We start from the raw sequence: 15,513 nt of genomic DNA, 5'->3' as shown, positions 1-15,513 counted from the left end.
ACCTACAGCCAACATAATGCCCAGATCGCAGCTCAACCCCTAGTAATCATTGAGGGAGGCAGCCAGTCAATGATTCGCTCTCATCATTGATGTTTCTATCTCTCTCCCTTTCCTTTCCTCTCTGAAATGGATAAAAGACTTAAATGTAAATCATGAAACTATAAAAATTCAAATAAAACATAGGCAGTAAAGTCGCGGACATCTCTGGTAGCATATTTTTACCAATATATCTCCTAGGCCTAGGGCAAGGAAAACAAGGGGGAAAATGGGACTTCATCAAACTAAAAAGCTTTGCATAGAAAAAACAAACAGACATTAACAAAATGAAAGGGGAACTCATTGGATGGGAGATCATAAGAACATATTTGACAGTGATACATTTGGTAAGGGCTTAATTTTTAAAATATATAAAGAACTTAAAGTATTCAATATCAAGAAGATAAACAATTCAATTTTAAAAATGGGCAAAGGACCTGGATAGGCATGTCTTCAAAGAGGACATAGAGATGGCCAATAGACATATAAAAAAAATGCTCAACATCACTAATCACACCTGCCAGAATGAGATGTCACTACAGTGAGATATCAGCTCACACCTGTCAGAATGGCTACCAAAAACAAATCAACAAACAAGTGCTGGTGAGGATGTGGAGAAAAGGAAACGCTAGTCCACTGCTGGTGGGAATGCAGACGTGCAGCCACGGTGGAGAACAATATGGCGTTTCCTCAAAAAATTAAAAATGGAACTTCCTTTTGAGCCAGCAATTCCACTTCTGGGAATATATTCTAAGAAACCCAAAACACTAATTCAAAAGAATATATGCACCCCTATGTTCACTGAAGCATTATTTACAATTAGTAGCCCTGTGCATGAATCCGTATGCCTATAGTTCACTGCGCCCTCAGTAGCTCTCTACCCACTGCCCCACCATCCTGTAACTCCCCCCACCCCCTCCCCCACCTCCTCATAGCTTGCTGCCCTGCCCCCTCCTTTAGCTCTCTGCTGCCTGCTTGTAGCCAGTAGCTCACAGCTACCCTCCTGTAGCTCTCTGCCTGCTTCCCCCACTTCCTGTAGCTCCCTTCCTCCCCACCCCCCTATAGCTTGCTGCCCTGCCCTCTCTTGTAGCTCTCCAAGGCCTACTTGTAGCTAGCTGCCCCACTCTCCTGCTGATCGGTGATCCTGTTGTTACACAGTCGGTATGCTTCACGGCGTAATGACCATTTGCATATTAGATCTTTATTATATAGGATAGCCAAGACCTGGAAACAGCCCAAATGCCCATCATTAGACTGTTGGATAAAGAAGCTGTGGTACATTTACACATGGAATACCATGTGGCCATAAAAAAGAATAAAATCTTATCTTTTTCAACAGGATATATGGACCCGGAGATTATTATGCTAAGTGAAATAAGCCAGTCAAAAATACAAGTGTCATATTATTTCACTCATATGTAGAATCTAATGAACAAAATAAACTGACAAAATAGAAAGAGAGACATTTTTACATGAATGAACTGACAGCTGACAGAGGAAGAAGGGTTGGAGGACTGAATGAAAGAGGGTGAAGGAATAAGCCAAAAAAAAAAAAAATGTATACATAATACCTAGACAGACAACAGTGTGGTGATAGCCAGAGAGAAAGGGGGTGTGGGGGAGCCAGACTTGAGCAAAAAGTGGGATAATGGGGATGGAAATGAACTTTGCTTGGGGTGATGGTCACAAGATTCAGTGTGCATACTAAGTTTTGTCTAGTTGTATACTTGAAACCTGCCTATATGGTTTTGTGAGCCAATATCATCCCAATAAATTCAATTTAACAAATAAATATAAAATATTTAACACCCAAGAGTCATAGTCATTGGAAGTGTCTGTGTTCCCCTGAATCAGAAAGCCATTTCCTCACTTCACCTCCGTCTGTCCATTGTGACAATGCAGGGATGGGCTGAGGGAACAAATTGCTCTTGTTAGAGCCTTGGACAGTAGTGGTAGAGACGGGTTGGCAAGTTAAGTGGAGTATTTGGGTGGCAAAATAAAAAAAATACAGGACAGCTTGTCCTTTATTACATAACAGCATGGAAGCCAGCCGGATTGGAATTCAAGGCCTGCTCTCTATCACTTGCTCCCGGTCAATCTGAGCCTTGTTTTCCTCCTTAAAATGGGGATGTGTCACTTGCAGCTTTGTGAAAGGCTTATAGATAAAATATGTCCCGTGTCTTTGACATAACGGGTGGTTAATAAATGGTCGCTATTGTCATCAACTCTAAACCCTGTCTGTACTTCTTCCTAAATTAGGGTGGAATTTTTGCATGAAAGAGGAAAAGGTGAGAAGTGAGTTAGTAGCTCAACCACTGTTGTTTTTGGCATCTGGACCTTTTTTTCTTTCTTTTTTTTTAAAATATATTTTATTGATTTTGTACAGAGAGGAAGGGAGAGAGATAGAGAGTTAGAAACATCGATGAGAGAGAGTCATCAATCAGCTGACTCTCTCTCATCGATCAGCTGCCTCTTGCACACCCCCTACCGGGGATATGCCCACAACCAACGTACATGCCCTTGACCGGAATCGAACCCTGGACCCTTCAGTCCCCAAGCTGACGCTCTATCCATTGAGCCAAACCGGTCTCGGCTGGACCTTTTTTTCTATTCCCACCTCAGACCTTAGGTGCCACTTGAGCAGCTGAATATAGTAATGTTCATAGGGTTAATGTACAATAATTGCTAAATCTGACTGCAATGTTTTATAAAATTCTTGAGACTACCAGTAACATCCTAAAAATATCCCTGTTGAAACTGGTGTTACTAGAGCCTCCTGGAGGGGTGTGGTCACTAAGGTATAGACCTATTACCATGAATTTTAAGCCCTTGGGCCTTCTAGAATCTATGCCCACTGGCCTGGAGATCCCTTTCAAATACCTTAAGACTTGTAAAGGAACCAAATATAAACATAACAATGCTTCTGATAAGTTTAGCATATACTTAAATTTCTAGGCAATTTAAGGGATCTTGTATTTTTGTTAGCTTGTTTGTTCTGTTCTTATATATAATCATAATTTCTGGCTGAAATTCAACCCTATCCATACTTAGCAGCAGGAAAACTAATACTATTTAGTAAGAAAAGGGAGTGGTCTGAAACTATGATTAAGAAAAATAAGGCACTTTACCTGAACAAATTTCAAATGGATCCATTTAAAATGAAATCTAAATGGCACTTAACTGGTTGGCAAATTGGGACCTATTTATCTCAGGAAAAATGACTCAAGTCTTAATTTATCCCTAAAATTGGCTTTATTATTACATTTAATTACACTAGAAGCTTGTTAAAGACTTGTAGGTTCTCTCTATCCCTTTAAACTGCACTTTATACAGACCGTAATTGAATATTGGAAAGAAGAACTCGATTTCCAAAGAAATATGTTTCTAATATTTTTCTCTTTTCATTGCAGAAATTGAAACAAGTTGAAGAAACAAAAGAGGATCCTGAGAATAGATTATCTAAAATTTCCCTGGAGTCGTTCAATAAATACAACAGCAATACTGTGATTTTATTAGAAAAAGAGAAGAACTCTCCGAACAAGGTTGAAGGACGAAAGGAAGAAAAAGAAAAAAACGAGGAGGCCTCTTTGAGTAGCTCAGACCGGCCTGGGGTAGACAATTTGGAATCTTTGAGTGATTCTTTGTATGATAGCTTCTCTTCCTGTGCGAGTCAGGGTTCGAATGATGCATAAAGGACTTTTCCCCCCTTAGTGAGCTGGAAATGGAGCACCTCAGAAACAGGGGTTGGGAGGGGCAGGCAGAGATGACCATAATGAACTATCACCACACCAGCGCCTGTGCTTTCAGGCTCACAGCAGGGGACCCACTGGAGCTTTCTTCTCTGACAGGGCAATAAAGACAAGCTCCATGTGTTGTGTTTCCTAAGGATTAAAAGTAAACACACCCACAATGCAGAAGTCTTAATTTTGCACTTTTTAAAATACTTTGTACAGAAGTTGTAAATTTTTTGGAAAAGAAGTTATATTTGTAGGAAAAAAGAAAGCAATAAGTTAAATCAGTGCCATGCTCTTGAAATGATGTACTAAGTCTTTTAGAAGTGGATGATAATATATTTTCAAGATTCCAACTAAAGTTTTTGTCCAGTTCATCTTCTTGTGCTTAAATTGTTTGTGGGTTCACTCCGAAAACCTAAAACAGGGCCTGCAAAAACAAAAAACAAAACACAAAACTAACAAACAAAACAACAACAGAGGCTCACTATCATCTCCAACTCCCAATCTTGATTTGATATAAACTTTAATTCTAGTGTAACTTCAAAATTGATGCCAGAACTATGGAGGCTTAGTAATGAGTATAATTCTGCTCCTACTGAGGAATGTAAAGAGAACTGAAGTGTGACACTGATCCCTGGGGATGCATATCAGAAGTGACCTGATTCTATTTTCAATAGCAGATCTTCTCCCCAAACATTTCCTTCCACCTCCTCTACTTAGTCCTTCACTATGATTCGGGACACTTTTGTTGATTTTTATTTTCCTGCTCTTTTTATTAAAATCTGGGCAATTTAGAGTGAAAGCAAATTTCTATTTACAATGTTCATTTTTTTTAAAAAAAATTTTAACGGTTGGTGCTATGAAAAATTCTTACTTTTTAATATCCCCTTTTTCTACAAAGTGTTTATATGTAAGGATAAATTCTATTTTAAAGGTTATGTGTATTTTTTCTAGATGTGAACTATTTATAATGGTTTTTGTACAGGAGCTTGTAAACTAGGCGTAATAGAAATATTTTTTAGACTCTGTATAGTTACTTTAGTACGCACCTGTTTCTTTAAAGACTGTTGTATGATCAGTGTTATTTGGTAAATTTGTGCAATTTGTTATATTTGGATTTAAATGAACATTATGTAACGTGTCGTCGTCTTTTAGACCTTTAAAAATTCTTTTGATTCATTTCTGAATAAAAGTCATATCACAATCGAACCCGTGAAAGCTTAGAGGAACTTGTGCGAAGAGCCTCTGGCCTGGTTTAGTTGTTGGAATCTCACACGTGCTCCAAGGATGAACTGGCTCAGGGAATAAATAAACCGGCGCTCTTGCTCCAGAGACAGTAATTCAGTCACTTGTCAGATCCGGGTCTGCCTGCCAGGGAAGGAGCAATGGTCGAAGCATTTCCCTCTCCCCAAGCGGTTAACCGGCTAGAAGGGAAAGGAAGAGCGGGTGCAGAAGGCCAGGAGACTTGGGGAGATGGGGCTGCTCTGCAGAGGAAGTACCAGAAAGTCCTCGCAGCCTTTTCCAGCCCGCTCTGCCGGCGGGATGGGGAAGTGACAGATCTGCAGGAGCTCCTCCGGGAGGCGGCCGAGAAGGTGAAGAGCGGCAATGCCTCTGAAACTATTTCCACAGAAAGGGGTGCTCCCTGGGGATCTGGGGGGAGAGAGAGGGGGAGGGCGGGTGGGAACTGCGGGATTGGGGGCGGGGGCACCGAAGCTCTCCCGCAGGCAGGCGAGCCAGCGGACTCCCGTGCCACCTGCTGCCAGGCTCTGCGGCGGGAGGCGGAGCGGCCGGCGCGGCCCGCGGCTCCCCGGCGGGTCTCTAGGTGGGTCCCCGAGCCGGAGAGGAAGGATGGGGGGGAGGAGGCAGAGCTGCGGGACCCAGTGCGAATGCGGGGCCGGGGAGGAGCGGCAGCGGGGCGGACGCGGGAGCGTATTCCAATGGCCCACGGATGTGAGAGCAGGAGGACGCCTCCCGGCCCTTGGGGAGAAGGAGATGGAGCCATCCCCTCTCCGTTCCAATCTGCTGTCTGTGGGAGGACACGGCGGCGGTCCGGGCGGTGCTCTCTGGGGCAGTCTCTCCACACCCGCCCGCGGGGCGCGGCGGCAGAGGAAAGGAGGAGGAGGGCCTGCCTGGAGCTGGGTGCGGGTCAGGGCCGGGCCCGCCGCCCCCGCCCACCGTCCGCAGCTGCAGCCGAGCCCGGCGAGGACCGGGCTGCTCCGGGGAAGGAGGTGCAGCTGCGCCCATCAGCGGGGCGGCGGCAGGTGTGAACTTTGCGGGCCCGGAGCGCGCTCCCGCCCCGCGGGGAGGACGGACCCGCCGGCGGGAGCCCGCCAGCCTCCGGCACCGGCCAGCCCGGGAGCGCAGGGGTCCCTGGGGAGCGCAGTCTGCCGACCCCATCGAGCAGGTCCCGCCTCGCAGGACCCGCAGTCCGCGCCTGGCCCGTCCCTGGCGCACCTGCTGCGCCTCCTCTCGCTTCCCTCATCCCGCCTCCCCCGCCCCCACCTCGGAAAACTGCTCGCTCTCCCTCGGCGCCCCTGTCCGCGGGGGGTGCGGGGGCTGGCGAGGAAGGCGATGGGAAGGGGGTGGGGACGCGGAGAGACAGTCCCAGCCTTCCCCGCCCGCCACCCCTACCCCCACCCCAATCGGCCGCCGTCACGTGGTGCCGGAGTGGGCGGCGAGGAGAGAGGCTGGACTTTTCGGGTGCTGCTCCGCCAGTAGTTCCTCCGTCTCCCCGCCAACTCCGCACGCGGCGAGCGCGGCCCGGAGCGAGCCCCGCGCGGGCGGGCGATGCGGGCGCCGCTGGCGGCACCTGCGGCTCCTCTCGGCGGCGACGGGCGCCTCGGCGACAGCAGCGCGGGCCCCCGCAGCCCCGGCAGCCCCCGCCGCCTCCGAGGCACCCGCCCGCTCCCGGCCCCGCGGCTCCGGGAGGATGTGGATCCTCGGCGTCGCAGCTACGTTTTGCGGGTGGTTCTTGCTTCAAGGTAAGAGGGAGGGCCGGCCGCCCAGCCCCGGCGCCCCGGGCTGCGCGGAGGCTGCCCCGCTGGAGTTCGGCGGCGGCCGGAGCCCGGGGCCCCGGGAGGGAGAGTCTCCGGTCGGCGCCGCTGGGAGGCGGGTCTGCAGGACTCGGGCTGCAGGCGCTCGGAGCCCGGAGCTCGGACTGCACGGTCTGAAGAAGCAGCACGGGTAGGAGGGAGGGTCCGGGCTGTGCCGGGGCCTCCGCCAGGGAGAGACGCCGGCAGCCCCAGCCTCGCCAAGTTGCCAGGCGTCTCTAGCAACCCGCGGGAGTGGCGCCGCCGGCAGGGGAAGGCGCGCGGGGCAGTCTGTGCGGGGCGTGCCGGGCTGTGACCGTGCGGCCGCGACCCTCTGGGCCCGGGAACTGGGAGGGGCGAGCCTGGGAACCAGGCTTGGCTGCGCGGGAGCTGGGGGAGTTAGGTCCAGCCCTAAAGCGCCTGGGTCCCGGTGGAGTAGCCAGGCTGGAGGTGCAAAACGTCTCGCTCCTTCTTCCCAGTTCGCCACCGTCTTCCGATTGAGCTCTGCAGAGCTGGGACCCCAACCGGGCACCCTGGCCAGGGGGTGGCCCCTTTAGCTGGGGAGAAAGGGCTGTGGTGTAGCGGCCTGGGGTGCATGCCCGCGCACACACGCGCCTCCTCCAGCGGGAACGTCCCTGGGAGAGGCCGGGACTGGGGGCTCAGAGGTGCTCGGTGTCTGGCACTTCCTCCCGGGTTTCCGGCTGGTTTCCTGGGCGTCTCTGAGCCCCAGGAAAGCTGACTTCAAACATTCGTAAAACTAAAAAGGGCGTCTGCGAATGCAGTCGCAAAGTAGTAATTAAGCAATTTGTAACCAATTAACAATTAGGCAAATCCTTTAGCGCAGTCGGGAGCTGACGCTTGTCTCTGGAGCTATTGGGTCGCGGGGGTTGCACACCCCTCCTTGCAACTTCCGAGCTGGAAGGCCAGGTGAGGAGCTCGGGGCCAGGTGTAGCGGGCAGACCTCCACTTCACCGCCAGGACTCTGGGCGCCGTGCCGCCCCCTGCCGGCTGCAGCCACGTCGGCTTCACTCGGAAACCCTGCTGCCCAGAGCACCCAGGCGGCTGGATGGGCAGGGGAGGGTCCGGTCCGGGTATCCCTGGGGTCTTGGCAGGGGCTGGATCTGAACCCTGCTGCGTCTGTCCCGCAGGCTCTGCGCTGCAGATCCAGTGCTACCAGTGTGAGGAGTTCCAGCTGAACAACGACTGCTCGTCCCCGGAGTTCATCGTGAACTGCACGGTGAACGTGCAGGACATGTGTCAGAAAGAAGTGATGGAGCAAAGCGCGGGTAAGAGCCGGCCGCTCCCCTCCCCTCCCCGCCTGGGCCGCTGTGAGCCAGGGAACCGCTAAATTACAGGAAAAGGGGACTGACTTTGATTCATGCCTACACCCTGGTTATCACAGATTTACTCTCCCAGTGCTGGGAAAATGAAGAGTTCCAAGTTCCTTTAATCTCATTAGGCTTAATTACCAGGGCTTCTCCTCCAGGGACGCGGGCGGGGAAGTGCATTTAATGAGTGGCTCTCCTCTTTTTATTTACTCCCCTCGCCTCCCTCTGCCAAACGCGGATCCGGAGGCTGCAGAATATATGGATAAGCAGCTCAGCTCCGACAGCTAGACAGGGCCCTGCGCGCGGTATCAGCCTGAAATATGAAGCTAGTGGAAGTTCCCAGAGGTCAGAGCGTGAAAAATGGGTTATGTCATAGAGCCACCCCGTATTTCTCTGAAGAACACTACGGGTCTTTCTTCAGTTTCACAGCTAGTGCATCACACTCCAGGCACTCCAGGCACAGATTGCCAAGATCTTTCGAAGGAATGCGGTGCCCAGCCCCCCAGGCTTAGTGGCTGGCTGGCTGGCTGGCTGGTGGAGGAGAGGGCTGGACTATATGTGAGGGGGAAAGGGGTCTTGGGAGAGGAAACCTCCTGTTCACTCCTCCTTGTTCACTGACCAGTCTTCTCCCGGAGCTGGACTCCCCAGCTCCTCCCAGCACTCTTATCAGAAATCAAAGCCCCTCCAAGTGCAATTGGAACTTCGGGGAAATGGGTGGAACTCTAGTGTCACTTCCGAAGTCAAACTCATAGACAAAAAAAAAAAAATGCCACTTTAAGAATATTGAGAAAATGGGAAATAGCATCTTTTGGGAGGAGAACCCCCAAAGTCTCTAATTCAGGATTGATTCTGAAAAACTGACATGCAGCCTTGTTCAAATTCCTAAGAGCTTTAATAACATACATACGCAGGAAAGCTGCTGCTCCAGTGGTGGCCGGCCTGGACGAGTCCACCCCTCCCAGGAGAGGGTCTCTTCTCCTAGGGGGTTAATAGTAAGCCCATGGGGCGGGTGGTCATGTAGACCCCCACAAAGGACAGTGGATTTCTCAGTTAACAGATACCATCAGGCAGTTAGCACACTCTGCATTCCCTAAGCTCCTCCCTGGAGCCTGACCTGTATCTCTGGGCGGCTCTCCCTGTTTTGAGGTAGTCAGCCACACCTGAGGCTACAGAGAGTTAAGCAGAGGCCAACATTTCCCAGGTGCCTTTGCTGCTGGAGCCATACTGCATCTAAAGTGAGTTCCCTTACAGCAGCGGTTCTCATCCTATGGTTCGTGACTCCTTTGGGGGTTGAACGACCCTTTCACAAGGGTGGCCTAAGACCATCGGAAAACACAGATATTTACATTACGATTCATAACAGTAGCAAAATTCCAGTTATGAAGTAGCAATGAAAATAATTTTATGGTCGGGGGTCACCACAACATGAGGAGCTGTATTAAAGGGTCACAGCATTAGGAAGGTTGAGAACCACTGCCCTACAGCATCCTGTGGTGAATGCTGCTGAGTGAACTAAAGCCTGCTCCTCTTTGGTTTGCTGAACTGCACTGCCCACAGAGCCTGAAGGAGGGATTGAACCGTCAAATGACCTCCTTTTTAAAAACAATGAATTTATAGGGGGTGAAACGGGTTAATAAAATTATACAGATTTCCATAGCGCCTATTGTGGAGACCCCAGTCTTATGAGAGTTCCAGCCACTGCTCTGGGAGACATTCGTCCAGTCGGAGAAACCCAGTTTCTGATTAGGTTGGAGGACTTAAGGAAAAGTATACAGGTTTCAGGTATACAGTTCTACAAGACATCATCTTTGTATTGTATGTTTACCTCCCCAAGTCAAATGTCCTTCCATCACCATTTATACCCCCTTTACCTCCTATTTGCCACACACACCCTTCCCTCTGGCAATCATCAGTTAAATGACCTCCTTAACCAAGTGGCAAATTACAGCAAGGGTTGTCCTTTTTAAGCCAGTTTTCCCTTCTGGGAAAGTAATGTCTTCCCGGAGAAGGGGCTGGAAATGCCTTGTGGCTACTGCAGCTGTTGGGGAGCAGATGGCCGTCACTGTGCTATGATTTGGTGATGTGTGGTTTAAAAGTCCTTATGGTCCAGGTCTGGCTTCTTGCTGCCAGAATCCCTCTTCTGCGCAATCTGCAATGCAATTGCTCACAAGAATAACCTGTCCCGAGATAAGCCGTCTGCATTGCTTTGTCATACGGGATTCTGGCTATTGAAAAGGTAAAACAGAACAAAACTTAGTGATGAGCCTTTAGTCGAGATTGAAAAAGATGATTTCGACAAGCTGTTTCTTTTCTACACGTTTCATTCCCGAGCACTGTGCCTGAGCAAGAGTCACTGCCCTTCCGCCAGAGGGGCTGCTGTGATGAGAACCGGGGTCCCTCTGAACTCTGTTACGTTAGAATATGAACAGCTTCCTTCCGGCAGTAGGTTAGAGCCAGAAAAAAAGGGCGCTGCACTGTGGACACGGTAGGAAGTTCAGAATCCTCGAGGCTTACCCGGGCATCATGTTTTATAAACCTGGGACCTGGTGGAGATAAGGAGAAAGCTCCGAACCAAATTACTGCCAGAAGTGGTGTCCTTTTTCAAAGAGGAATTGCTTCCTCTCTAAAAGCACGCCGAAGATGAACACCACACATCATTTCAATGTGCTGTGTGTCATCGGCTCCATTCCCTTCGCCAAGCCACACTAAAAAAGGCCCAGCAGGCATTGTAACACCACTTAATCCACGGAAAACTGCAGCACAGACGGGGGCAGGTGCCTGGCCTGAAGTTGCTATTGGCTCGGTCAAGATGATCACCTTATCTCCACACCAGGTTCCTCTGGCCATGTGTCGTAGGCCCGGGGGGACAGAGATGGAAGTGATGAGGCGGTCTCATTTGTGAAGGCTGAGAAACACACAGCTGATGGGCATGAAGGGAAAACCAGCTACGAGGAGAAGGATGGCAGTCCTGTGCAGCATTTCAGAGCCTAAATGCAATAGAAAGCAGACAGATACATGTTCCTGAATCAGAAGAGTGATGTCCAGGGGCGGCTGGTCATTCAAAGTCCTTCCATCTTTATTTCTAGGTAATTGTTAGAGACCAATCAATTAAGTGACTATTAATTCTCCTCTTGTTGGTAGCCATGGAGAGCCAACCATTGCTGATTAAGTGACCGCAGCGTAGTACCATCATGGAGGGCTGTCTTCTGGGGGTGCCCTGGGCCTCAGCTCTACCCTCAGGCTCCGCACTTTACTCGGAGGATTTCATTCAGTCTGGTGGTCAGTCCTCTTCGGAATCCCTTGTTTCCCGAGGTCAAAACCCACCAGCATTCAGTTCTACTGCAGGGCCAACTTCTCCAACCTGGAGGAAATACTGCCTGTTCCATGATGCTATTAGGAATCTAAGTCAGGATTTTTGTTTGATCAGTAACGTGTATTGTGCTGAGAATCTTTGTGTGTCAGAGCTGAAAGGGCCCCGTGAATCACAGTAAAGGGTACACGTAGGAATCTTTGGGAACTTTTATTCAAGTCCACATGCCTGGGTCCTCCCTTGCCCCACCTGCCTCCCCCTGCCCCCCAAGAAGTCTGTGGTATAGCTGCCATCCGGTCTTCCATAAACTCCCCAAGCGACCCTGAGGTGCCCTAAGTTGTGAAGTGCTGATCTGGAGCAGACTTGAGTGTCCCAGGGAGGAAAGCCAGGGCCAGAAAAGTTAGGCATCCGATCCAAGTCCACCAGCCAACTGTTACGAAAGGGCACCTTATACAGTAAAATATGCTGCCAGTTTCGCCTGCAAAGTTCAAGAAGGCAAAGTGCTCAAGACTCAGACAGCTTTCATGTCTGCCAGACTCACCTGAGCAGGCAGAGCGAACAAGCTGAGTGGACAGGCCACAAAGCGGGTATTGAAAGAATAGGAGAACCCAGCAAAGGATGTTTAGCTTGAGTGTTATGTGGACTGGCATTTTTCGTATGTAATACAGGAAAAAGCAGAGTTTTAAATGGGCTACGAGATTTTAATGAACCGAGCAAGTTTGACATTAAACAGTAATGAAAGACACACTCTTTCCAAAAAATACCAGCAATGCAATATGCCCAGGCATTCAGTTAGTCCTTTCTGGATTAAGTCTGCAAACTCAGCTCTTTGAGTTTTGAGGCAGGTACATTTAGTTTTCAGTTGGGATGTTCATTTAAAATTAACCTTTACCTGTTCCCCAGGGTGCCTGCCATTCCTATCGGGCTGAGATTTATTTTCCATCGCTCTATCCCCTTGGCCATTTCTGGAGCAGTAACGCCCAGCTGCGGGGATGGGACCTTTGACTCTGCTTCTTCCATGGTCCTTACTAACAGATTGTTAGATGTTCCCTTCCTCTCACTAGCTCTACACATAATGAGTTAACAACTCACCATCACCCTTGATAGTGACTTTTTTTTGCTTTTTACTGCACTCTGAAAAATATTTCACATATTGATTTTCATTTCAGAATAGGAGCTCCCCACCCCATTTGAATTGTTACAACCAGGGTGTAAAGAATGCGAATTTGCATTTGTTTGACAGCGCAATCTTGTAATTAGAGCTTTTCCTCTTGACTAGATACAGGGAAGCGGGCATAATTTAATTTTTATAGACTAGCCAATTTCTGCCCTCAGTAAAATATAGCTCTGTCAAGTGAGCAAAATGTTACAGGTTCTCCAAAACCTTATTTAAAAGTTAAATGCAGTATATTGAGAGAAAGTTCATGGTCTGAATCAGTAACCTAATCGATCTCTTCACCCATCCTCTGCAACAAGCATTAATCTATTTGTCTGTTTTGCAATACAAGAGTTACTGATTTATATGCCATGTTGCATCTGCATTATGGTTGTATGAGCAATGGCGATTTTCCTTTTGGGTTACTTAGTTGCTCATTCAGTTGGGCAGGAGAGCTCCATGCCTTGGATAGGTTAATTTTATGCCTTATTTTCTCATAAGCAAAATAAAAGATGGCAAGTGAGGACTCTCAAAGAATCAGTCATCCACTCATGGAAAGATAACCATGGCCCATGTTTTCTTAAGTCTGCGCTCTGCTTAATTTCACCACAATTTAAGGGATTAGGCTGTAGCCAGTCATTGGGGTGGGCCAGTTCTGCTAATCACACCTGCATTCTTTCCCAGGTGTGCACCTGCACACATGCACACACATCATACCTCTGATTGTATGTGTATTGATACATTTTTGCCTGTATAGATGTTTTTCAAATTATGAAGGGGTTAGTTCTGATAAACCCATTATAAGTTAAAAATATTCTTAAGTTGGAAATGTATTTTCATGCACCTCAGCTACCAAACATCATAGTTTACCTACTTGGTTTCTACAGAATGCACATTGCTCTCACACTATCAAAAGTAGGAAAATTGTAAGTTGAGCCATTACAAGTTGGGGACTGACCATCTGTATATATCTTCACACACACACACACACACACACACATAATTCTTGTAAGAAAAATGGAAATGTTAAGTCCCCTTCTTGACAGATGTTCAGAACGCTAATTACTTATGCCTATTGTGTGGCAGGCAGGAAGGCGCTTTCTAACAGCTGCTTTTCCCAGAACCGTTTTGTTAGGATCACCTTGATATCTGTTCGTCTTCCAGGGCCCTGTCTGCCCCATACCTTTCTTCTCCTCTCAGTGCTCTCCCCGTCTCCCTGTGAGACATCCCACTGCCATTCTTTATGCCTTTCCTCTCCAAACCATTTTTGCATTAGTCAGAAGGGCTATAGACTGTGCTCTAAGAATAAAGTGAAAAGACAAAGATTAAAAAAAATTTTTTTGCCATATTTTAACTTTGCCAAGACGACTTCAACAGGTTAAAAAACTCAGAAGAAGATTCAGATATCAGGAAACATATCCTCGTGTATTAACATCAGCCCTGCTAGAAAGGTTTCCGTGTCGACTTCAATCAAGTTGTGGATCACACAGGGGGAGGCTCTGTACAGTGAATGTCAATATCACTTCCTCCTTCCTGGTGGGACACAACCCCTTTCTCTCGGGCCAAGGCATCTTCCCATGAGTTGCCCCCTTAGTTTTGGAAAAGCGTCCATCTTCCATGCAGAGGGCATGGCTGGCGTCAGAGGCAGTGTTTGCAGAGGGACGTCCAGTGTCTCTCGTCCCTGGGCCTCTCCGGTAAGTGGAGTGTTTATTGATGTTAACTTTCCAGCTGAACAGGCCGCCATAGATGACCCGGCCTCTCCGCAGACGAACCCTTTGAAGACTGATCCCATCCGGATCTCCCCTAACACTAATTCCTCCCATCAAGACTTCGTGAAAGCTTCCCTCATTGCTGGTTTTCCTAATGAGTTTAAACAGAGAGGCTTCAAAGCGAGGGTTTTCTCCCAAGTGAAAAGTGGAACTAAGGATGAAAACAAAACTGACACTGTTTCCTTTGAACTTTGTAAAGGGAACGTGCTTCCCTGACATATTCCTGGCACCAGAACTTCTGAATCTACAATTGAGTTCCCCTGCCTCCCTGCCTCTCCCTATTGTCCCCCTCATACTTCTGGAGTGATTGACTGACTTAGGCTCCAGCAAACCTGGCAAAGTTTTATTAGCACGCGGTGCGGAAGGCTTCAGCACCCAGCCCTGCTTTTAGTTGTCGGATGGAAAGGGTATTCGCTTCATTAGGGAAGAAAGCATTCCTGTCCCAGCTTCCCAGGCTTGGTAACTGAAGAGGGTACTTCACGTCCCCACAGGCTCAGCTTCCCCCCCTTAGAAAATGCGGAGGCAGGCCATCTGTTTTCTTGTGAGATACAGAGAGACAGTGAGAATAACCATCTGAAGGAATTAATCCTAAAAAAAGGGAAACCTGTAAGATGCTCACCAGGACCTGCTCCAGCCACCAGCCTCCTGCCTCAGAAGGCTGCCCCCAGCTCTGCCTAACTCACTCTGCACACCACGTCCCGTCTCTCACACTGAAGGAGTCTTCGAATTTAGCCTTCAGTTCCTTATAGTAGGATCCACATAGCTGCCCTAGAAGGTTCACAGTGAGGCAATATCCTTACTTGATGGTTGGTGAATCTGAGATGCAGAGAGGTTCAGCAATTTGCTCAAGACCACACAGCCAGGTGGACTGAAATTCAAGCCATCCCTGTCCCCAGGAGGTTTTTGATCATTACAATAACATTCTGTATATTTATCTTTTTACATTTTTAGTAACAATTTTATTGAGATACTAGAGGCCCAGTGCATGACATTTGTGCACTGGAAGGAAGCGGGGGGGGGGGGGGGGGGGGCGGAGAGGGAGTTCCTCAGCCTCGCCTGTGCCTCTTGCAGTCCAGGACTCCTCACGGGATATCCACCCACCTGCAGGATTAGGCCCATTCCCCACTTCTGGCTGAGGTGCACTGACCACC

General features: G+C 48.7%; 2 protein-coding genes across 2 annotated transcripts in view; both read left to right on the top strand.

Moving 5' to 3' along the window:
* The window catches only part of NCKAP5 (NCK associated protein 5), a 946,230-nt gene extending 941,242 nt beyond the window's left edge, over positions 1-4,988 (top strand). The window contains exon 18 of the mRNA XM_084893312.1: positions 3,447-4,988. Coding sequence (XP_084749438.1) covers positions 3,447-3,728 — 282 coding nt within the window. The 3' untranslated portion in view covers positions 3,729-4,988. The remainder of the gene's footprint in view (positions 1-3,446) is intronic.
* Positions 4,989-5,907: 919 nt separating this feature from the next.
* Positions 5,908-15,513, top strand: part of LYPD1 (LY6/PLAUR domain containing 1) — a gene marked incomplete at its 3' end in the record, with an annotated part of 37,809 nt that continues 28,203 nt past the window's right edge. The window contains exons 1-2 of the mRNA XM_084893317.1: positions 5,908-6,751; positions 7,948-8,085. Coding sequence (XP_084749443.1) covers positions 6,700-6,751; positions 7,948-8,085 — 190 coding nt within the window. The 5' untranslated portion in view covers positions 5,908-6,699. The remainder of the gene's footprint in view (positions 6,752-7,947; positions 8,086-15,513) is intronic.

This window comes from Pipistrellus hanaki (genome assembly GCF_964339955.1).
Source record: "Pipistrellus hanaki genome assembly, chromosome: 8".
NCBI lineage: Eukaryota > Metazoa > Chordata > Mammalia > Chiroptera > Vespertilionidae > Pipistrellus > Pipistrellus hanaki.
This window is presented reverse-complemented; position numbering and strand designations above follow the sequence as displayed.